At 48.3% G+C, this 22,702-nt stretch overlaps 1 protein-coding gene across 1 annotated transcript; it reads left to right on the top strand.

Annotated features, from left to right (window-relative positions):
* The first annotated feature begins 6,146 nt into the window (after nt 1–6,146).
* SRMS (src-related kinase lacking C-terminal regulatory tyrosine and N-terminal myristylation sites) lies at nt 6,147–19,044 on the top strand. The gene is made up of 8 exons (XM_018559613.1): nt 6,147–6,628; nt 10,999–11,120; nt 12,561–12,727; nt 14,674–14,815; nt 14,899–15,057; nt 15,587–15,768; nt 16,743–16,899; nt 18,863–19,044. Exons 1-8 carry the CDS (start codon nt 6,222–6,224, stop codon nt 19,042–19,044), a joined length of 1,518 nt encoding a protein of 505 aa, XP_018415115.1. The 5' UTR covers nt 6,147–6,221.
* Nucleotides 19,045–22,702: the final 3,658 nt, after the last annotated feature.

Genomic DNA, 22,702 nt, shown 5'->3' with positions numbered 1-22,702 from the left:
GATCTCAGCGTTCTGGGGATTTGTATGCAAGGGGCAGATCACCCGAAAATGATACCTGGTGAGCCAACTCAGCCCCCGGCCTTACTTTATGCTGCAATGAGGAGATCTCCCGGCCAAAATGGTGGTGGTGGGAGCTCCTCATAATGGGCACAGCAGGTGTACAGACCCAGGAACTCAGCACAGGGATGGTGGGAGCTCCTCATAATGGGCACAGCAGGTGTACAGACCCAGGAACTCAGCACAGGGATGGTGGGAGCTCCTCATAATGGGCACAGCAGGTGTACAGACCCAGGAACTCAGCACAGGGATGGTGGGAGCTCCTCATAATGGGCACAGCAGGTGTACAGACCCAGGAACTCAGCACAGGGATGGTGGGAGCTCCTCATAATGGGCACAGCAGGTGTACAGACCCAGGAACTCAGCACAGGGATGGTGGGAGCTCCTCATAATGGGCACAGCAGGTGTACAGACCCAGGAACTCAGCACAGGGATGGTGGGAGCTCCTCATAATGGGCACAGCAGGTGTACAGACCCAGGAACTCAGCACAGGGATGGTGGGAGCTCCTCATAATGGGCACAGCAGGTGTACAGACCCAGGAACTCAGCACAGGGATGGTGGGAGCTCCTCATAATGGGCACAGCAGGTGTACAGACCCAGGAACTCAGCACAGGGATGGTGGGAGCTCCTCATAATGGGCACAGCAGGTGTACAGACCCAGGAACTCAGCACAGGGATGGTGGGAGCTCCTCATAATGGGCACAGCAGGTGTACAGACCCAGGAACTCAGCACAGGGATGGTGGGAGCTCCTCATAATGGGCACAGCAGGTGTACAGACCCAGGAACTCAGCACAGGGATGGTGGGAGCTCCTCATAATGGGCACAGCAGGTGTACAGACCCAGGAACTCAGCACAGGGATGGTGGGAGCTCCTCATAATGGGCACAGCAGGTGTACAGACCCAGGAACTCAGCACAGGGATGGTGGGAGCTCCTCATAATGGGCACAGCAGGTGTACAGACCCAGGAACTCAGCACAGGGATGGTGGGAGCTCCTCATAATGGGCACAGCAGGTGTACAGACCCAGGAACTCAGCACAGGGATGGTGGGAGCTCCTCATAATGGGCACAGCAGGTGTACAGACCCAGGAACTCAGCACAGGGATGGTGGGAGCTCCTCATAATGGGCACAGCAGGTGTACAGACCCAGGAACTCAGCACAGGGATGGTGGGAGCTCCTCATAATGGGCACAGCAGGTGTACAGACCCAGGAACTCAGCACAGGGATGGTGGGAGCTCCTCATAATGGGCACAGCAGGTGTACAGACCCAGGAACTCAGCACAGGGATGGTGGGAGCTCCTCATAATGGGCACAGCAGGTGTACAGACCCAGGAACTCAGCACAGGGATGGTGGGAGCTCCTCATAATGGGCACAGCAGGTGTACAGACCCAGGAACTCAGCACAGGGATGGTGGGAGCTCCTCATAATGGGCACAGCAGGTGTACAGACCCAGGAACTCAGCACAGGGATGGTGGGAGCTCCTCATAATGGGCACAGCAGGTGTACAGACCCAGGAACTCAGCACAGGGATGGTGGGAGCTCCTCATAATGGGCACAGCAGGTGTACAGACCCAGGAACTCAGCACAGGGATGGTGGGAGCTCCTCATAATGGGCACAGCAGGTGTACAGACCCAGGAACTCAGCACAGGGATGGTGGGAGCTCCTCATAATGGGCACAGCAGGTGTACAGACCCGGGAACTCAGCACTGGGATGGTGGGAGCCCCTCATAATGGGCACAGCAGGTGTAACCTTTTCACAGAGCTTCTGGGTAAGGCTGCAGCTTCTGGTCACATGATTCTCGTATGAGAAGTACAGCGGTGATGTTATAAACCAGCTACAAGTATGCACCTTCACCAGGCTTGGATTCATGCCCACTCAGATTAGGGCGGCAGCTGGGATGAGGGTTTGTACACGAGTTGAATGCCACAAGTGAAATGAAAGCTGCCTGGGGTTGGCCACATTCCTGGAGGCAGATTAAAACTTGTTCCCTAGATTAGCTAAAGAGGAAATTAAGTCTCCAGGGGACAAAGTGTCCGCCCTGTGTGCCCAGACCATTCCAGGGTGGGTAAAGGAGGAAGGAAGAATAAAAGAGAGGAGGTGGTGAGGAAGAGTGTGAGTAGGATAAAGGAGGAGAGAAGGATAAAGGAAGGGAGGAGGATAAAAGGAGGAGAGAAGGATAAAGGAGGAGAGAAGGATAAAGGAGGAGAGAAGAAGGAGAAAGGGAGAGAAGGATAAAAGGAGGAGTGCTAAAGAGGAAATTAAGTCTCCAGGGGACAAAGTGTCCGCCCTGTGTGCCCAGACCATTCCAGGGTGGGTAAAGGAGGAAGGAAGAATAAAAGAGAGGAGGTGGTGAGGAAGAGTGTGAGTAGGATAAAGGAGGAGAGAAGGATAAAGGAAGGGAGGAGGATAAAAGGAGGAGAGAAGGATAAAGGAGGAGAGAAGGATAAAGGAGGAGAGAAGAAGGATAAAGGAGGAGAGAAGTATAGAGGAGGAATGAAGGATAAAGGAGAGAAGGATAAAGGAGGAGAGAAGGATAAAGGAGGAGAGAAGTTTAAAGGAGGAGAGAAGTATAGAGGAGGAGCGAAGGATAAAGGAGGAGAGAAGGACAAAGGAGGAGAGAAGGACAAAGGAGCGAAGGATAAAGGAGGAGAGAAGGATAAAGGAGGAGAGAAGGATAAAGGAGGAGAGAAGGATAAAAGAGGAGAGAAGGATAAAGGAGGAGAGAAGGATAAAAGAGGAGAGAAGGATAAAGGAGGGAAGAAGGATAAAGGAGGGAAGAAGGATAAAGGAGGGAAGAAGGATAAAGGAGGAGAGAAGGATAAAAGAGGAGAGAAGGATAAAGGAGGGAAGAAGGATAAAAGAGGAGAGAAGGATAAAGGAGGAGAGAAGGATAAAAGAGGAAGAAGGATAAAGGAGGAGAGAAGGATAAAAGAGGGAAGAAGGATAAAGGAGGAGAGAAGGATAAAAGAGGAAGAAGGATAAAGGAGGAGAGAAGGATAAAAGAGGGAAGAAGGATAAAGGAGGAGAGAAGGATAAAAGAGGAAGAAGGATAAAGGAGGAGAGAAGGATAAAAGAGGGAAGAAGGATAAAGGAGGAGAGAAGGATAAAAGAGGAAGAAGGATAAAGGAGGAGAGAAGGATAAAAGAGGGAAGAAGGATAAAGGAGGAGAGAAGGAGAGAAGGATAAGGATGGTGCACGGTGGGATCTTCAATGACAGATTTGGACACCTAGATTGATACCAGAGACGAGGGAAGGAGAGGTGAAGTCACCCAATACACGGACAGAGACCTTCCATGAGACGCGCAGATGCTCGCTGGGCTGACCCATCACATGACCCATCACATGACCCAGTACAGTAATGACAATATAATCATTTAGCGGGAATTCAGATCAGCGTCGCAGGAAACTCGTCCCAAGAGAAACGCGCTGCCAGCCAATGATGATCTTTCCTTCTGAAAATCCTACTGGATGAAGTCATCCTGGTCCTCTGGTTTCAGTACTTTCTGTATCACAGAAACAGAACAAGCATGCAGATGAGGTATTGTGACTTCGAGGGCAGTGGTGCAGAAGATTGTGAAGCTGAAGGATCACCATGGGGCACCATTACTGATCTGCTTCTGGAGACGCCGGTTGCTTGGCTGTCTCTTGGATCAATACCTTTTGAGTCCCGGATGGAAAAAATCTTCAACAGGGACACAGGCAGCAATAAAAGGGTGACGGGGCTCTATCCTTCCTCCCGGACTCACACCTGACATGAAGTAAATATCAACCTAATCACAAAACCTTATACAAACCTTAAGATAAGTCCTGCCATGAAAGTCCGTGTTCAGGCACTTCCTGTTACAGGGTGACAACGCTCTGTCCTTGTCTCCTAATGGCACAGGGGCTTCCGATGGGGAGATTCAGCACACATTACACAGACACGGTCCATCAGGTAACCCACCCGGAGAAATGCCATGCAGTCATCAATGGAGTTCACGTAGACAGAGAGAGGCGGCAAGAGGTCAACAGCACTCAGAGGGAACAAAAAGGTAGAAAGGGGATTCTAATGAAAGAAATCGCGCTTTACCAATATAAATGTCATTCAGTGACAGTTTACACTTAGCATACCGTGATTGCTGGAAATGAAGGCGGCTGATTTGGGTGTCTTGATATCAGAGATAATTGATTTTATCTATAGAGACAGAATTAATTCTATAACATGAGAGATGAGATTGGGTCTCTGTCCCGGTGAATACATTAGGAGTTGGTGTGTGGCCGTGATTCGAGGTGCCGGGGAAAGGCAAATCAGGTTGTTAAACATTAATAAAGCGATCAAACAAACACAAAACAAGCAGCACAGGGACAGGGCGCGGGAACAGGGTGCAGGGATAGGGTGCAGGGCACGGGGACAGGTCGCAGGGACAAGGCGCGGGGACAGGACGCAGGGACAGGACGCAGGGACAGAGTGTGGGGAACGAGTGTAAGGAACATGGATATGCATATGACACATAGTAGGATTTTGGTCACATTCGGCTCCGCATGTTCTGTAATGTTGAGGATGTTTTGTAGCTTCTCCAAGTCACCACATCTGCCCTGTAGAGATGAGCTTCAACCAGGAGCTGACCACAACCCAAGCTGTTCTGACAATTTAACCAGTTTGCCCAGCTGCCAAAACTTCATCTGTGCCCTAGCAACCAATGATGCTGGGCAGAATGCCCAGCATCATTGGTTGCTATGGCACTAGCAGCTGGGGTGCACAGCATCATTGGTTGCTATGAAGCTAGCAGCTGGGAAGCACAGCATCCTTGGTTGCTAGGACACCCCAAAAGATCATTGGCTGTTATGGTGTGCCCACCTGCATCTTAATACACCAAGTGATGCTATGTGGTCAAACTGCTAGAGTCCCAGCTCCCAATGACACTATGCTGGTTGCACAACGCCATTGTTTGATAGGACACAGGCAGCCCCACAGCATCATTGGTTGTTATGGTGTGTCTACTTGTGTCCTAGCAATTAACGATGCGGTGCGCCCCAGCCGCTAGCATCTTAGCAACTGATGAAGTTGTACTGGTCGCACAATGTCTTTGGATACTAGGACACAGGCAACCTCACAGCATCATTGGTTGCTATGGTGCACCTGCCCGTGTCCTAGCAATCACTGATGCTGTGTAACCCAACCGCTAGCATCCTAGCACTAGCATCCTAGCAACCAATGACGCTGGGCAGGTTGCACAATGTCATTGGTAAGACACAGGTGGCTTCACAGGTCACTTGGTTGTTATGGTGCACTTGCCTACGTCCTAGGAACCAATGATCCCGTGTGACCCTGCCTATGGCGTCCGAGTACCGTGCAGGTCACACAATATCATTGGTTGCAAGGACACAGATGGCCCCACAGCGTCATTGGTTGCTGCAGTGCACCTGTTTCCTAGCAAGCAATGACGCTGCGTGGCTCAGCCGCTAGCACCCCAACAACCAATGACGTTACTGTCATTAGTTGCTTGGAAACAGGCAGCCCCTCAGCATCATTGGTTGCAATGGTACGCTTGCCTGTGTCCTAGCAACAGAAGGCGCCTGTGCAGCCCAGCTACTAGCGTCCGAGCAACCATTGACAACGGCTGAAAAGACAAAAAGCAAACAAAGTCTCTCCCAGCCGTGGCCCAGCAGGACGGTAACGTCTGGGGAGACTGGGGTTTGCATTTCGTTTCTTCATCCGTTGCTCCCCTGATGCCTCATTTTGTAACTGTATATTTCCCTGTTACCCTTTTACCCCGAGAGCCATAAAATAGATTGCTTATATAAATGGAATGATACCATGGGCAGACGTGACCGGTCGCTGAAGAATGAGGAATCACTATACGGCTGTATCTAGTGATTGTTCCGTGACCTATAACATTCCCCCCTCTTCCACCATTGCCGCCACCACCACCTTGCTGGAAGAATTGGCCGGGCTCTGCAGTCAGGTTGGTTCACATTCCTGCACCTCTCACTCTCTTCCTGGTTCTTCACTTTGACTGTGTATTAGAGTTCAGGTGATCAGGAAGTGGACTCTGGGAAAAAAAAAGATAATTATACCGACGGGAGTCAGTGCAAGGAGCAGACAGCATGTGGCTCAGTCCTGCGGGATGGTAATTACTAACATCTGGGCTAGTGAGGTTGGCACGGAACCGAAGACCAGATGGAGGGCTTCCTTAGGGAGCAGCTGAGGTGCATGGTGTGCCTTTGGGACAAGATTTGGCCTCCTCCCGAGTCACTCAGGCACCCAACTGTGGCCGTCATTAGCCCAATGCCCACAAGCACCTTGCCCAGGATGGACATAGTGACCACCCTCTTTGACTTTGATGCCAGGACCAGCGATGAGTTGACGGTAAACGCTGGGGAAGAGCTCTGCAAAGTGGGCGACGAAGGGGAATATATTATGGCCAGGAAGCTGACAGGGGTTTTGGAAATGGGACTGGTGCCGGCCAGTTACGTGACGCCGACGGGGTTCTTCAATACAGCCGTCACGCCGGACTCCCCAAAGGTTTCCACTCTACCTAGTCCACCAACCCGGGCTCGATATCAACACTCAATCAGCAGTGAGCCGTAAGTACTAAACCTACAAGCTTTGGGTGATGGGTGATAGATAAAAAATGACGGGACCAGGAAACCGAAAACTAACAAAGAGAAGCTTTTTATTTGATTTTTTTGTTGAAAGACTAATAATTCACAATTATAAGTGTTCCCACACCTGTAGATCAGGGGCGGGCTACTAAATATGGGAATTCAAGAGCCAGCTTATCCAATCCAATCCAATTCAATTCAAGAGCCAGCTTCATTGACAACTTAAGAGATCCTCAAAAGTTAGGAGTTGGTTGTACTTTTTTAAGCTGCCCATACACCTTACGAATATCGTCCGATTTTCGTATGCGAATGCGTTTTCGTCTGATATTGGTAAGGTTGATGGGCAGTGTACAACCGCAAATACTGTACAATCGTACGACTTTTGACTAACCCGCAGGTTAGAAAAAGTCGGTCAATCGTACGATTTTCGCAAGGTTGGTGGCGTTTCCTTACATCAAAATTCGTACGATCTACCCTGCACATGCGCAGACGAAAATACGTGCGGTCGATTACTGCAATTCGCCCAGGTGCTTTCTTCTAATTACCACTGATCCAACCTTGCGATAATCGGGGCAGGATGGGGCCGCCCAACGAAAATCGTACCATGGTTCGATCATCGGATGAAAAATGTGGGCAGCCTAAGAAGCATTGGCGACCGCGCTCCTAGGATTTATCCAATCCTGAGGTGTAGAAAGCATGGACAGGGGAGGTTTCCAAATGTTGGTCCTTTCATTTACTAAAACATCCAAAACATATCATGTCTCAGGGGCCCGCAAGCTCCTCGTAGACAATTGATTCATGGTTAGGTTGACATGAAACACACTCTACAAGCCGGTTTCGTCTAGCTGTGACCATCAGGTTGCCCGAGTCCCAAGCCCTGAAGAAAGGGACAGTTTTCAGACCCCCAAAACGCGTTAAATGTGCTATGAATGTCAATAAAACGACTACAATTTTGAAGCATTTCATCTCCAGACTTATTATATATAACGTGTAGAAGCGAGGTCATACAACTTCCAGCCATGCCCTGTACAGATTGATCACCTTGATAAGTCACAATTGACACCAACGTTGACGTCATGCAGTGTTGCCAAAATGACGACAACAAACACGTAAATCTGTACATGACATTGTCGGCCACATTACGAGGTTGAAGAAAGACGAATGTCCTTCAAGTTCAGCTTATAACAATCACTGACAATTTTTGCTACTGATAAAAGCGCAATAAAAACTCCCCCGGGGCAACTAATAAAATCCACAAATGACATCAAATTCGTTTTGAACAAAAATATGTGTTTTTACCTTTTTTCATCTTTTGTTGTATCTCAGTGCTGCTTATCTCCCGCACTCTCTTTGCAACCACTTCCTGTATACATGCACTCCAGTGAGGGCTGCATGGCATTTGTTAGGATGGTAACAACAGCGGACCGAGCCTGCGTATGTGTGTTGAGCCGGCTCCTTGAAGTCCTTGTGACGGAGTGACAATGTAGGAGCACTAATGACTGAACAAGGACTTCTATGGCGGGATCACCAGGTGTGATGTAATGAAAGCTGCAGATTTGACATATTGGAAATGACAATAACATGCTGAAGGTTATATTACATTTTACCGATTGGGTTTAATGTCATTGCTATCTGAAGTCAGAACTCCAGACTTGTATACCTTGTCCCAGCGCAGTGACTCAGGAAGTATTGAGGACAGGCAACTAGTATTTTCAGAATGTGGCCAACAAGGACGTCTCTATACATCTTCAGTCGCAGGTTTCTGGTCAGTGACCCATTCGGCCCTTCATGAAGTAGATGAAAGCGGGCACATTTTAAATATCATACTATGCACGGTTTTTAAAGGACCTTAGAATGGGCATCAGGTACATTTCAGTCGGAGTTCCCTTCCGGGAGCTGCTAGGGTCTGGTGAGTGAATTTTACAGAGGGAAGGGGGGAATTTAGCTTAGGGGGTAGATGTTTGTAGGGGGCGGGGGTATTGTTGCTTGTGCCCAGTCAGCCAACCAGACCAGAACTCAGCCCAGCCAGTCTACCAGACCAGAACTCAGCCCAGCCAGTCTACCAGACCAGAACTCAGCCCAGCCAGTCTACCAGACCAGCACTCATCCCAGCCAGTCTACCAGACCAGCACTCAGGCCAGCCATCCAAGCAGACCAGAACTCAGGCCAGCCAACCAGACCAGAACTCAGGTGAGCCAGCCAACCAGATCAGAACCCAGGCCAGCCAACCAGACCAGAACTCAGGCCAGCCAACCAACCACACCAGAACTTAGGCCAGCCAGCCAACCAGACCAGAACTCGGGCCAGCCATCCAAGCAGACCAGAACTGAGGCCAGCCATCCAACCAGACCAGAACTCAGGCCAGCCAGCCAACCAGATCAGAGCTAAGCCCAGGCAGCCAACCAGACCAGAACTCAGGCCAGCCAGCCAACCAGACCAGAACTCGGGCCAGCCAGCCAGCCAGCCAACAAGACCAGAACTCAGGCCAGCCAGCCAACCAGACCAGACCAGAACTCAGGCTAGCCAGCCAACCAGACCAGAACTCAGGCCAGCCAACCAGACCAGAACTCAGGCCAGCCAGCCAACCAGACCAGAAAGCAGCCCAGCCACCCAACCAGACCTCAGCTCAGTCCAGCTTAATAGACCAGGACTCAGCCCAGCAAGCCAGCCAAGTCTGGATGCAAGCATGCCCAGGCCTGAAACTAGCCAAGCATGTCAGCTGCAGTTCCAATTGTCCTGCCTTCATGATGTTGGCAAATAAAAAGCAAAGGCCTAGCACTTTCATAGTGAATAGGAACAGAGTTACTTTTCTTTCCTGTTTGTTGTACAAAGCTTCCACCACTTTAGCCAAGAAAGGAAATGTTGGGCTGAGTGTAGTTCTGAACTGCACCCCATACATCAAAGAAAAAGATGGTGCTAGTAGTGATAGCAAATGATAGTGTGATGCATTACCATTATAGGAGAAGAAGAGTCACCAGCACTGGACTAAAGATCAAGCAAAACATTATGTTTTTATCTTTAGAACGTCACATAAGACAAATGTTGCCAACGTTTTGGGGCCTAGCAGAGTCCCTTCCTCAATTGCAGTCACAGTGGTCACATTACCACCTTGAGGAAGAGACCCTGCCTGGCCTTAAAGGAGAACTATGGGGTCAGGGCTTTTCCCCATAGTTCTCCTTAGGGTAACGGGAGGACACAAACTAGCATCCTCCCGTTACGCTAAGCTCAGTATACCGCGAGCTAAAGCTCGCGGTATACTGAGACGCCGCAGCGGATCCCGACATCGATGTCGAGATCCGCCCAGCTGCGTGAGTGACAGCTGGCTCTGCCTATCTAGAGGCAGAGCCAGCTATACCCGCCACTCCCCAGTCCGTTCTGCCATTCAGCGCTGGAGGATCGGTGCGGGGAGGGGGGAATCCCTGCAGGGAGCCATGAGCGACAGTCACAGCTCTCTGCAGGGACAGGATCGAGAAGGGAGCGAGCGCCGGTATGTGTTTGCTCACTTCTCGATCTATTGAGCCGACCTGTGACAGTTTCCTTGTCACAGGTCAGCTAGAACTATGAGGCTGAGTGATTTTTACTCACCTCATAGTTCTCCTTTAATATGAGGTTGACCCCTCTTTGCGGGTATAACAGCTTCCACTCTTCTTGGAAGGCTTTCCACAAGATTCCTGAGTGTTTCTGCGGGAATATGGGACCAAAAGAACATTTGTGAGGTCAGGTACTGATGTTGGATGAGAAGACCCAGCTCCAATTCATACCAAAGGTGGTCAGTAGGGTTGAGGTCAGAGCTCTGTAAGGTTCCTCCACACTAAACTCATCAAGCCATGTCTTTATGGAGTTGGCTTTGTGCATGGGGGGACAGTCATACTGGAACAGAAAAGGACCTTCTCCAAACTCTTACCAAAAAGTTGGAAGTCCACAATTGTCCAAAATGTCTTTGTATGCCGTGGCACCAACAATACCCTACACTGGAAACACCTGCACTCAGTCATTTGGGGTTCCACATACATTTGGCCATATAGTGTATTTGTCATGTTTCCCATAGTCCCCTCTTACTGACAACCAAGTCTGTAGTAATAGGGCCCTTCTACAAGATGAACCATCATGACTTCTGCTCTGCTCTATTCCCCACAATCCCCTGCAGCTATACATCTGGACCTGGTCCTGCTACACTACGGAACATGAAATGTCTCTTTCGCACAGAACCTCTCATAGTTCCAAGGTTCCGCTCATTATCAAACAGTTCCCTCTTACAGCTGCTGATACAATGTGTGGCCTCGGCAAGTATATTAATCATTCCGAGTATTGCTAATTGTTTGTTTTCCTGAACTTCTGCATTTGGGTTTCAGCTGGTACGTGGAAGTGACCAGTCGCCATGCAGCCGAAAGATTATTGCTCTCCCCGCCTAACGGTCATGGCTCGTATCTGGTCCGGCCCAGCGACACCAACCCTGGACAATATTCCCTATCAGGTGAGATGTGGAAACGTCCACCCAAAGCTGTTAGTATTATTTCCTGTTTTTTGGGGAAAGGATAACAAAGTACTTTGCAGGCAACACAAGGCCGGCGGGAAGACAATGACGGATATCACAGCATTTAGGTCAAGAGGCTCCAAACATGACTGTGATAGTCAAATGATCCACAGCCACGTACCCTGAGTGAGGAACTAGGTCTCAAGGGGCAAAGCCGTGATCATGAGCATTGTAGGCCTCTTGCAGCTTGCATCTACTTCGGACCATGTGCTGGAATAACACAGCAAAAAAGGAGGGTGAGGTGTGTTCACCTCCTAGGGGATATCAAGGAGAGGACCTGACTTGGGGAGTCAGCAGGAGAAATAGGGGGGTATGCCTCATGTGTTGACTAAGGACGTAGCAAATGTAATTCTTAAGGTGTCAGTGAGGAGAAGGGGTTAATGTTAGGAGGTAGGTGTCAGTGAGGAGAAGGGGTTAATGCTAGGAGTTAGGTTATATTCTAGGGTGGTGTCAGGGTCAGTCTGAGGGTTATTTAGAGGCTACAGATTGACCCTTTTGTTTGGTTTTGGTGCTGATGGCATTGTGCCCGGAGTCACCTTCTATTCCTCGGCTGGTTTAGAATGCTATACGAGTGAATGTCGGGTATATTGCAGCCTGAGGACATAAAGTTGGGGAACGATTACAATGTTGGGGTTTCAGCACTGAGGTCTCGGAGTCTTCCTGACTGTACAAAGTTTGAGGTTTCAGCTCTCCGAGTTTCGTTTCCTCTTTGTGACATTATTTGCAGAGAGACGACATGACAAAGGTCGCTTCCTTTACCCCAGATAAGGCTGCGAGGTGCTCTCATCAGAGCCGCCCCGTCTCCATCACCATTACTCATTGGAAGATTTTAAGGGCACAAACTCCAAATGTTTTTGGGGCAATTTTATTTAAAATTTGTAATTAAAATGAATAAATAAAATGTAACTTTTTTTTTGAGAGTTGAGCTGCGTAGAGGGAACCCGTCCTTCTGATGCAATACATTCGCCCCTCCCCCAGACATTGCTGGGACACAGGTCCAGCCCTCTACCTTCAATCTGTAATCTGGGAACTCCTTTTGGTTAGCTGCTTATAATGTACTTGCTTGCAGCACTTATTCAGCAATGGTGCTGATTGTGTTGTCAAAGTTCCTAGCAGCCACTAGGGGGAGCACTTACAATCATAATATGGTGCAGAAATCCAGCCACAATTTGAAATATGGTTGGGCTAAATGAATGTCTACTTACCGAGCATGGAAAGTAGGTCACCTCTGCCCGCCGTGCCGCTGTTCTCCGGGTCTCCGTATTTTAGGGATGGCGACTGATGGGGGAAAGCTTTAGCCAGACCAGAAAAGCCCCTGGGAAAAAATAAAGCGACGCAGCTCACATCTATGAATCTTCAACTCATCTCCTTCTCTTCCAGTTTGTAACGACAATAAAGTCACCCACTTCCGCATCTACAAAGACTCCAGGGACGAGTACTACCTACAGCACGGGAGGAGCTTCCCCACCATCCAGGATCTGCTCATCTTCCATAAAACCAACTGGAAGCTACTGAAGTGCCCGCTGCTGCAGCCCTGCGTCACCCAGGTATAGAAGGCTGACAGGTAAGGGGTGTGACCAGCCCACCTGAGACCCTACCATAGAGAGTCTGTAGTGGGCTGTGCAGGGTCGCTCTCAGGTGGGCTGTGTGGGGTCCCAGGTGGCCTCTGCGATGGGGGTAACTAGAAATCACAACATTTTACTATGGGGCCCTGTGACTTCTAGTTACTCCCCTGTGTACAGCAGCTCAGTGAGTACAGGTCACATGACCCCGATGGATCATGTGCACGGCTTCTCTCTGCTGCCGGAATGCTATCAGTGAGTACAGTGACGTCCGGGTTGTGCTTCAGGGTGTGTAACATGCGACGGCTGAATGATCAAAGGTCACTTCTCAAACATTGTGATTAATGTTATAATACTTCAAGGATTTTCCATTTCCTAATAGTGATAAAACAAATCTCTTGTTCACAACATAATCTGACATTCACTGCTATTCAAGAAGAAGGGCCAGACCCCCCATAAATATATACTCAAGATAAAGGTGGAGCATGCCGAGCAGAGTCAACTTCTAACATCTTATGTCTCAGATACTTCACCAGTGAGATCTGCTGACCATGATTCTGTTCCTGTTCACCTGGGAGGGTTCCTGCCCACCGTTGTGTGTCCCAGATCTGCCCATCACATTCCCTATAATATATGTAATGAATACAAATCCAGCAGGGATGGTGGGAGCCCCTCATAATAGGCACAGCGGGTGTACAGACCCAGGAACTCAGCACAGGGATGGTGGGAGCTCCTCATAATGGGCACAGCGGGTGTACAGACCCAGGAACTCAGCACAGGGATGGTGGGAGCTCCTCATAATGGGCACAGCGGGTGTACAGACCCAGGACACAGCAGGTGTACAGACCCGGGAACTCAGCACAGGGATGGTGGGAGCTCCTCATAATGGGCACAGCAGGTGTACAGACCCGGGAACTCAGCACAGGGATGGTGGGAGCCCCTCATAATGGGCACAGCGGGTGTACGGCCTCGTATTAAACATTTGCAGAAAAAGCTATGGCTATGATTCATCAAGCTGCAATCTAGGCATGCTAAAAAGCCATACGATACAATAGGATGCCACTTTATCATGCCTGAAGTACACTCTAGGGGGCCTTAATTGCTTCTGCGGCTTGATGAATCAGGGCTATTATGTTTTTAAAAAACGATTCCACTGAAAAGTGATATTTAAAACTGCAGTAGACAAAATCTGGAGCATCGGTGCATGGCAACCGATCAGCTTCTCTGTTTCATTTTCAAATCTTAGCTGATAAAACTGAAGAGAGAAGCCGATTGGTTGCCATGGGCAGGGCCGGATTTACTCTCTCTGCTGCCCCAAGGCCAGGTTCCTCAATGCGCCCCCCTACCCACCAAACCCCCCCCCCCTCTCCATGGAGAATGGCAGACCTGCAAGCTGCATACAAGTGATCTCTGCGACATTGCCGAGATCACATGTACACAACAAGCAGCGGCTTCCCCACTGTACATTTAGCTCTGCTTGCCTTAATCAGGGCTAAATGTAGAAAACAACTACCCGCCCGACGCCCAGAACTGCATGTCCCGGGCATCGGGAGATAGGAATTCCACACCCCTGCTGCCCCTCTACTCCCTGCTGCCCCAAGGCCGGGTCTTGGTTGGCCTTGTGGGAAATCTGGCCCTGGCCACGGGCAACTGCTCTTGATTCGTTCTGCTCCAGTTTTGATAAACTCCCCCTCTAGAGTTTTTATATTTCCCTGGGGACAACAATGGATAGATATCCCCACGGGGAGCCTAACTCGGAGACTGAAGGGCTGCAGCAGGTGGGCAGAGCTGGATATCCAATTTCTGAGACCTCCCTGCTGGAACCCCCAAAGCTACAGGAAACCAGAAGGTGGTTCAACCCATCAGCATATATGTAAAAGTGAGATACAAGTTTTGAGTGGACTGACCTTTTAAGATCTGCTGTCTTTTAGGTCCTGGCTCCATCTGACACCTGGGAAAGGCCAAGGTCGGAGTTTGCTTTAGTAAGAAAGCTGGGACAGGGGTTCTTTGGAGAGGTCCATGAAGGCCTCTGGACCGGAGAGCAGAGAGTCGCCATCAAGACCTTCAAACAAGGTTTGTGTCACCAGACTTTGGCATTTCCTCTGGAAAAAAAGTGAAGGTGGATTCATCTAAATGTGGTGTATTGGCTCTTGCAGAGGACCTGAACAGAGATGACTTGGAGAAAGAGATGAACGCACTGAAGACACTGTGCCATCGGAACCTCATCCGTCTCCTGGCTGTGTGTTCCATTGGAGAGCCGGTCTACCTTGTCACCGAACTCATGACCAAGGGAAACCTCCAAGATTACTTAAAAGGTCAGCCCAAAGTCTACCTATGATATCTTTGATATGGGAACCTGCAGTGGGAGGGGATACAGAGGCAAGGAGACTTATGAGATGAAATGTAATTGCCTATGAAAGTGGACCTGTTAGCTACTATGAACATTTAAAGCTACATAGCCCCCCTAGTCCAGATAAAGCTTTCAGTGCCCCATCAGAAAATATCAGATTGCTAGTGAGGTCTTGACTTTAGACCTAAGCCCCAAGTCCGGCTCATCTACTTGCCCCCCAGTGGCAGTGTCCAGATTGGCCAGCAAGTTCCTTCATTGGACAAGGGGCCATTGGTCATGTGGACATGAAAGAGAAGTCAAGAAAGTCAAAACCCAACCAGCCAACTGAAAGCAGTCTATGACAGGGCAATGGAGAGGGTTGTCTGCACCAAGGAGCCAATAGCAGGCATCTTACTAATTCTGGTTACAATGTGAAACTCCATCCAAGCACATTGGTCATAATATTCTCAATGGATGTCATCATTGAGTCTGACCGTTGTCACATATCTCCGCAGGCACGGAAGGAAAGCGCCTGAAATATCCAGAATTTATTTACATAATCTGCCAGGTTGCAGATGGTATGGAGTACCTGGAGAAGAAACACGTGGTCCACCGGGACCTGGCCACTCGAAACGTTCTGGTTGGGGATAACCTCATTTGTAAGATAGCCGACTTTGGACTGGCTCGCTTGTTGAAGGTAAGATATAACCTGGTGTCAAGTGAACATCACAAAAGTGTCAGAGCTGCGTATTTTTATATTTATTCTTGGTTAATGCTTCAGACAGCATTGAAGCGGCAGCCTAAGCGATGGCATAGCAGCCAGGGAACTAGGATTCTCAAAAGAAGAGGTCATCAATGGCAGCTTCCATTTTCCTCTCATGACAAAGTATTTTATTCTATAGGGTCTTGGCATTCAGAAAATATATAATGTTGGGGGGTTTTACGTCATTTTCAGGCCTAAAATGTGGAATATAACATGGGTGCAAAAAATGAAAAAAGGGCCTCAGTCATGAAGGGGTTAAGGAGAGGTCACTTGTGTAGTAACCTGAGTGTAAACTCCTGATTCTAATAGTGCAAACCTACCTATAAAGGTTTGCAGTTGACCCTTAATTCAGCATTAATGACATTGCCCGTGTCTGACCCTTCTGCTTGAAAGTCAGACAGTGGTTGCCCTGCCAGCTACCTGGCCCTGCTCACTGCCTCCCAACTGGTGAGAGTGCACATGGTATTAGGTAACAGTTCCCCCTTTTGGAAGGTCTATTATTGGATACAGTTATGCAGATTCTGAAGCTGGGAGAGCATATGTAGAGTCAGGCAGAGTAAAGAGCAACAGCTGTCCGAGTGCAGGGGACCTGTAGGACACTGCACAAACCACCAAACAAGAGAAACGTGGGACGGTTTCATGCTTCTTGAAATATAATGAGTCTTAGGACTCTCTTCAGCATCCCCTGCGCTTCCTTTCTCATAAAGTTTACTTTAAATGTAATTACAACATTTCCAGAGAATACCAGGAATAACATGAGATAAAAGGTATAACTAACTGTAGGTCTTGGCGCTGCTACCCTAGAGACCAGTCCACAGGTGCCATTATGATAAATACAACCCAGGGTAGGATATCTGAGCTGTGTTAGGACCCTAGTAATGTCCCTGACATTCTTATTTTATTTCCAGGATGATCTGTACTCTCCAGAAAGCAACCGATGCATCCCAATAAAATGGACAGCGCCGGAGGCTCTTAGTTTCTGTAAATATTCTACCAAGTCCGATGTGTGGTCCTTTGGGGTCTTGATGTATGAAGTGTACACGTTTGGAGAAACGCCATACAAAGGTAAGTGGCTTTGGGAAACAAAGAATGGGTAAAAACATATTTTACTTACCCTGAAGGAGGGGGATGTCTTCCTCCCCAGATCTCTTTTAGCTGGGGAGCCAAAAGTAGCCAGTCATTGGACAAGAAGTGGCACCATGATCCACGGAAGGTCAGGCAGTGCTGGAGATCCCCATCGTGGGAGTATAGCCAGAGAGGTCTCACCACTGGAATCCTGAAAAGAGGAAATAGACACAGGCTGATATATAACACCTTGGTGTCTACCTAAAATTCAGATATGTGTATTGACTGCTCCAACTTGTTATATCAGGGCCTAAGCACTCTCAGGCACCCCCTTCGAACTCCTTGGCTACCAGCCCATCATATACCCCTGAGGAGCCAATAAAATGGGCATGCGAGGAGCCTATACCGGGGGGCCAGGGTCGAATAAAAATCTTTTTCTGATACAAATACATGATACAATCAATCAATGATTGCCCTTCCCATAATAGGAGCCAATATTTAGTCCAACATCTGACACCCCCAAAAATGATTGCTCACCGTCCACATTACTGACTGATGCAGAGTTGATGAAGAACAGCTCCTATTGAATCATGGTATCTCAACATGTATTACTGGTTCAGACGTTACAGAGTACAGGAGGACCCACTAGGGTGCCCCTAGAAGGCAATGGAGCATGCAGATACTCCAACCATCCTTGAGCACCCGTGGACACATAAACACATCTTCACACCAGCGTTCATGTAAATGCCTACAGAACCAGAGGCGGAATGCTATTTGTTGTGTTTTTTTTGGGGGGAAAGAATAGCAAATGGGCAAAGTTTTCTGACAGGTCCAATCCCGCTGTACTCCAAGTAGAGTCAGCTAGCAATCTCTGTGGGTACTCCTAAGACTGTTCAGATCAGCCTACAACATATCCATGTCTATAAATACCATTATAGAGTATAGGAACCCCACATCAAGGGGTTGAGGGTTTACTAAACTGTTAAAGTATATCTAAAGACCACAAGGTATTAAAATATATCCAAGCTAAACCATGTTTCAGGTTTGGATAGAGTAAGGAGTGTTTAAAACCCCTGTCAGGATTTTTATGCCACCTGAGTTCCACTGGGGAGGTTTCCTCTGCTTCCTGTCCTTTAGGCACACCAAGAGATGAGGGGACATATCTCCAAAGTGATATCTCCACCTCTTTAGACAATGGTCGCCATAATAATAATTTGCACTTTCCCATCACTTTCTATCCTGGTCACGATGGATATCAGGACACATAAAGATAGTGAACCTACCCTATCAGGGCACAAACTTGCCAGGGGTTCACACAAAGGTTGAACTTGATGGACCTGTGTCTTTATTCAACCTCAAATACTACGTATGTAACCCCTTCCCTATGCTACCAAAATCTAACAAAAAAGGTCAAGAAGAGTCACCTGGCAGTCTCTGTGGGTACTCCTATAACTGTTGTCCAAATCTAAAACAGCCTCATGTCTATAAATACCATTAGGAGCATAGGAACCCCACCAAGATGACCAGGGGGTTGCGGGTTTACCAAAACGTGGACATTTTGGTTCAGTTTTGGATAGAGTAAGGAATGGTTAAAATGCCTGTCTGGGTTTGTGGGACATCTGAGTTCCATTGGGGAGATTCCCTTTGCTTCCTGTCCTGTAGACACAACATGAGATGAGCGGAAATCTCTCTAAAATGGGTGGAATCCCATTTGAGACAATGGTCACCATAACAAGTATCCCAATTGGAATTTTCACTCTCTTCCTGTTGTGGTGACAACTCAACATTTTGGACACACATCTGCCAGGGGTTTGAACCTTTCCATCCTCTATCCAAATCTATCAAAAAAAAGTTTGGGCTATCAAAATACTTGTCATGTGGTCTTTGTGGACACAGAAAGTTCCTCTTGAAGTCTTTTATCAGACACAGAGCAGGCTGACTTGTCCCTCTCTCTCCTCACCAGGGTGGAATAACCGGGATGTCTTCACAAAAGTCTCCCGAGGCTACCGACTTCCTCAGCCGGCCTACTGCAGGTTGGAAATGTACAATTTGATGCTGCTTTGCTGGGAGGACAAGCCCGAGGAAAGGCCCAGCTTCCAAGAGCTGGTGGAAAAACTAACGGATATCGAGAGGACTATTCGATGATGTACTAGACTAAAAAAGACATAAAAAGATGGACGCTCCTTGTTGACTTTCTGACAGAACAACAAAATGAGCCGACTACTGGTCTCAAGAAGTTCACTTACTGACCACTAACAAGGCAACTTTTTGGCAAGACAATGGATTATCTTTCTGGCTAGACGATGGATTGTTCTTTTGGCCACTTTCTGGCCAGACAACGGATTGTCCTTTTGGCCACTTTTTGGCAAGACAATGGATTGTCCTTTGGCCACTTTTCGGCAAGATGATGGATTGTCCACCAAACAAACTTGCAACTGACTAGATGTTACTTCCCGATTGTCTCTTATTCTGGGAGGACCTTGAACATTTCTGAACCTGCGGGAGGGCGGAGCTTATCGTATCTCTCTATCTTGGTACAAATATGGGCATGAAGTTGTCTTATTTCAGGTTTATCATAATGAGACAAAAGTCAGATTGGTTTTATTGCTGAATTGGTCATTCCAACTGTGATTTTAGATGTTTTTGCAGCACTTTTGGAAGAATGATCGCATCTGCACTGTCAGTTGTCACCACACCCACCCGCAAGATAATATTCTATGGCAGATTTACTATGAGTTTCATAAATTGGAAGAAACATTGTGTCATTTCACACAGCACTTATAAAAATAGCACCTTAAAAACACATTCAAATAAAAATATGGTCTATAGTAATAGCTGGCACATTGCTGGTGTTGACAGGCACTTCCTGAGGATTTGTGGATGGATGTTGGCAAGTTGAAGGACCTCTGACTTCTCCTCTATCTCTCAGACTATGGAGGTAACATCACGGTGCTAATCTCAGCACTGACCCACTGTGGTCAGATCTCTGGTTCCCTTCTGAATTTATTGACTTTATCATTTAGAAATTGCAGCTGCAGGAATGACACTCCACGGGGAGGGTAGAGCTGGGAATTGTCAAACAGATATTCCAACTCGAGACTTGAAGGGCAAGACAGGTCAGGGCGTGACGCAACTTGTCGGCATCTGCTGCAAGCCGAATGGTCTGATTTAGGCAGGGAATGCTCATTACTATTGCAGCAAACATCTAGGTGCAAACATAATGTGCATCTGTGTGCGTTCCTAGTTCCCAGACCCCGCTGTCAGACTGGCAAACTAGCCATAGAGTTTTAGGCAAGTTAACTGACCTGTCCCGATGCTACGTGGTATGGGCATGTGGGCTTTTGGACCTCTGGTCACAAAACGGTGATCATGGACTTTCTGCTTAGACTCCGACTCACAGCAATGGCGTACAGCAACCCAAAGCTTAGCAGTTCGGCGCCATCAGACCACACAGCTTACAATCAGTTTATTATAATTGTTTCGTGTGTGGGGCATGTGGGGTACTGGGGTGAGGGTCAGACAATCAGATCTGATTGGAACTTAGTGACCTGATTGAACAGAATACCCGCTGAGCCACACACGTCACAATGCAACTGGACAAATCATAGAATTTCTGATGCTTGAACGAAGCTAAACCGAGTCATGAAGAAGTCAAACACCTGGGTGATAAGGCTCCGATGCAAGCACAGTACACATTAGTACTAAAGCCTGCACACATGCGTTAAGCCTCGTGAAAGATTTAAAGGGCCAGCACCGATTAGCATAGTTGAATCTGGGTGCGTCTACCTTTGCCTGGGGTGACATGAGGGGCCTATTTATAAAGAGTCAAGCCTCATTGCTGCTCGCTGCCGGTTCTCGGACCAACCATTTCCATACGGCTCTACACTGTGACTTGTAGATCGTTATCTGAATCCTAATAAATCTGATACGTATGTGCCGGACATAAATGTATATAAATGTTCATTTTAAAATACCGTTTGGTTGTATTTTTTTTCTTTCCCTCGCTTTATGGCAACTTACTAACGCTGTGCAGGAACATAATGGAGGCCGTAGGGTTCGCCTTACCTTACCCCCCAGGGCTTCCACCTGTGGGACCAAGGTAAGGGTGACATCACCATCCTTCCCATCAGATCCCGGGGAAGGCTGAGAGTCTCCTGACTCTTTGGTGGTACCCATAGGCTAAGAGGTTGAATGGTCGGATCCAGCGTCAATCAGCGGGCTCTCCACATGCACGTCCACCAATCAGCAGCGAGTCACACGAGGTCTCCAGGACCCCACAGAAACGTTCTGCTTCCCAAAAAGAAGTGAAAGGCCATCTCCAGTCAAAACCTTTCATTTTGGATAGATTGAGGAAGACTTAGAGTTTTATTGGCATCTGTGTCCCCATTGGAGGGATCTTCCCCTCACTTCCTGTCCTCTAGGCACAACAAAAAGTGAAAAGAGACCTCTCTTCAAAGTGAGAAAACAACCTTATAGTTGTCACCGGCACAAGTGTCCCCATTGGAAGATTTCTCCCCTATTCCTGTTCATGAGTCATCTTGAAATGTTGGATTTCCTATCCCTTTCAGTCCCGGCGGTAATGGTGACCACTGTAACAACAGGGACACAGACGAGTCTCCAGGAGTTAGGCTTTACACCCTCCATATACTTGTTCCATTCACTAATATATTCCTTCACAAGTCATTAAATCATTTTTTGATCCATCTTCATTGTCTGAAATTGTTTTTTATATCCGGACGCTCACCAGCCGAAAGCTGCAGTTGGGCTTTCAGTGGGAGTGTCTACTTGCTAATGAGGGAGGTACTTGAGTGGGCATCACCACTTTCACAATGAAGTTGACACCCATCTGAGTACTTCCTCCCCCCTTCTAGATCAGAGGTGGGCAACTTTGGCCCTCTACAAATCCCAGCATGCCTATGCCTCTGGGAGCCATGCCTGCGGCTATCAATGACTTGCAATGCCTGGTGGGACGTGTAGTTCGGCAACAGCTGAAGTTGCCCACCCCCGCTTTAGGCCGTCGGTAGACAGTAGGCGGGGCAGTGTCACGGAATCTGCAAAACTGCAGGAATAGTGTTGTCACCGGCCTTATGGCATGCAGCATGGGGTGGGGATCACATGGCTATGGGTATTATTTTACAAATCTCTCCCTCAGGTCCTCTCTGTATTTTTTTTTATCCATTAAACCCTGTCAGGGAACTACAGGGGGGGGGTAATCTATGTCTACCCCGGGATCTGCCGAACACACTGGAAAGGCCAATTCATCCGGCAAAACTTGGAAAATGGAGCAATCATGTCCCCGCTTTAACTCTTCTTGCTTGAAGTGGCAGCTGCATTCACAGGAGTCGCTCTCAATTCATGGGGAAGCCAGAGCATGCTGCTCTACAGTGAGACACTGTGTGATGGCAGCCATGCAAGTAAGAACTATCGTTTTTGGGGTGGATCCATTTACCTGCCAGATAGGGATATGGATTTTGTGGTCAGAGCCGGACTGGCTAGGATTCACAGTTATGTTACTGGTGTGGACAAGTAACCAGGCTCCGGGCTGAACTTTCAGGTTTTCGGACTTGGAAATACCTCTCTGTCGCCACACTCGGAATGACAAGATACAGGTTTGGGCCCCGGCGGGGTGTTTGTATATCACGAGATGCCGCGCTTTCGGGAAGGAAGCCGTGAAAACATTCCGCCTTCTAAAAATACCTTCTTCTGAAACTGGTGAATGATTCACATTCTTTTTTTTACCCCTCGCGGTACTCTGTGGAAGGTCTTCACAGAAATTTCTCACCCCCCCCCCCCCCCCCCCCAC

Source organism: Nanorana parkeri, unplaced genomic scaffold (assembly GCF_000935625.1).
Source record: "Nanorana parkeri isolate BGI_ZX_2015 unplaced genomic scaffold, ASM93562v1 scaffold17, whole genome shotgun sequence".
Lineage (NCBI taxonomy): Eukaryota > Metazoa > Chordata > Amphibia > Anura > Dicroglossidae > Nanorana > Nanorana parkeri.
The sequence above is the reverse complement of the archived record's forward strand: the minus strand, read 5'-3'. Positions and strand labels throughout refer to the sequence as shown.

Coding starts and splice junctions, on each gene's coding strand:
- SRMS (XM_018559613.1), top strand. CDS start 6,222: ATGGAGGGCTTCCTTAGGGAGCAGCTGAGGTGCATGGTGTGCCTTTGG. Junction 11,121..12,560: donor TGGACAATATTCCCTATCAG/GTGAGATGTGGA, acceptor CTTCTCTTCCAG/TTTGTAACGACAATAAAGTC. Junction 14,816..14,898: donor CATCAAGACCTTCAAACAAG/GTTTGTGTCACC, acceptor TGGCTCTTGCAG/AGGACCTGAACAGAGATGAC.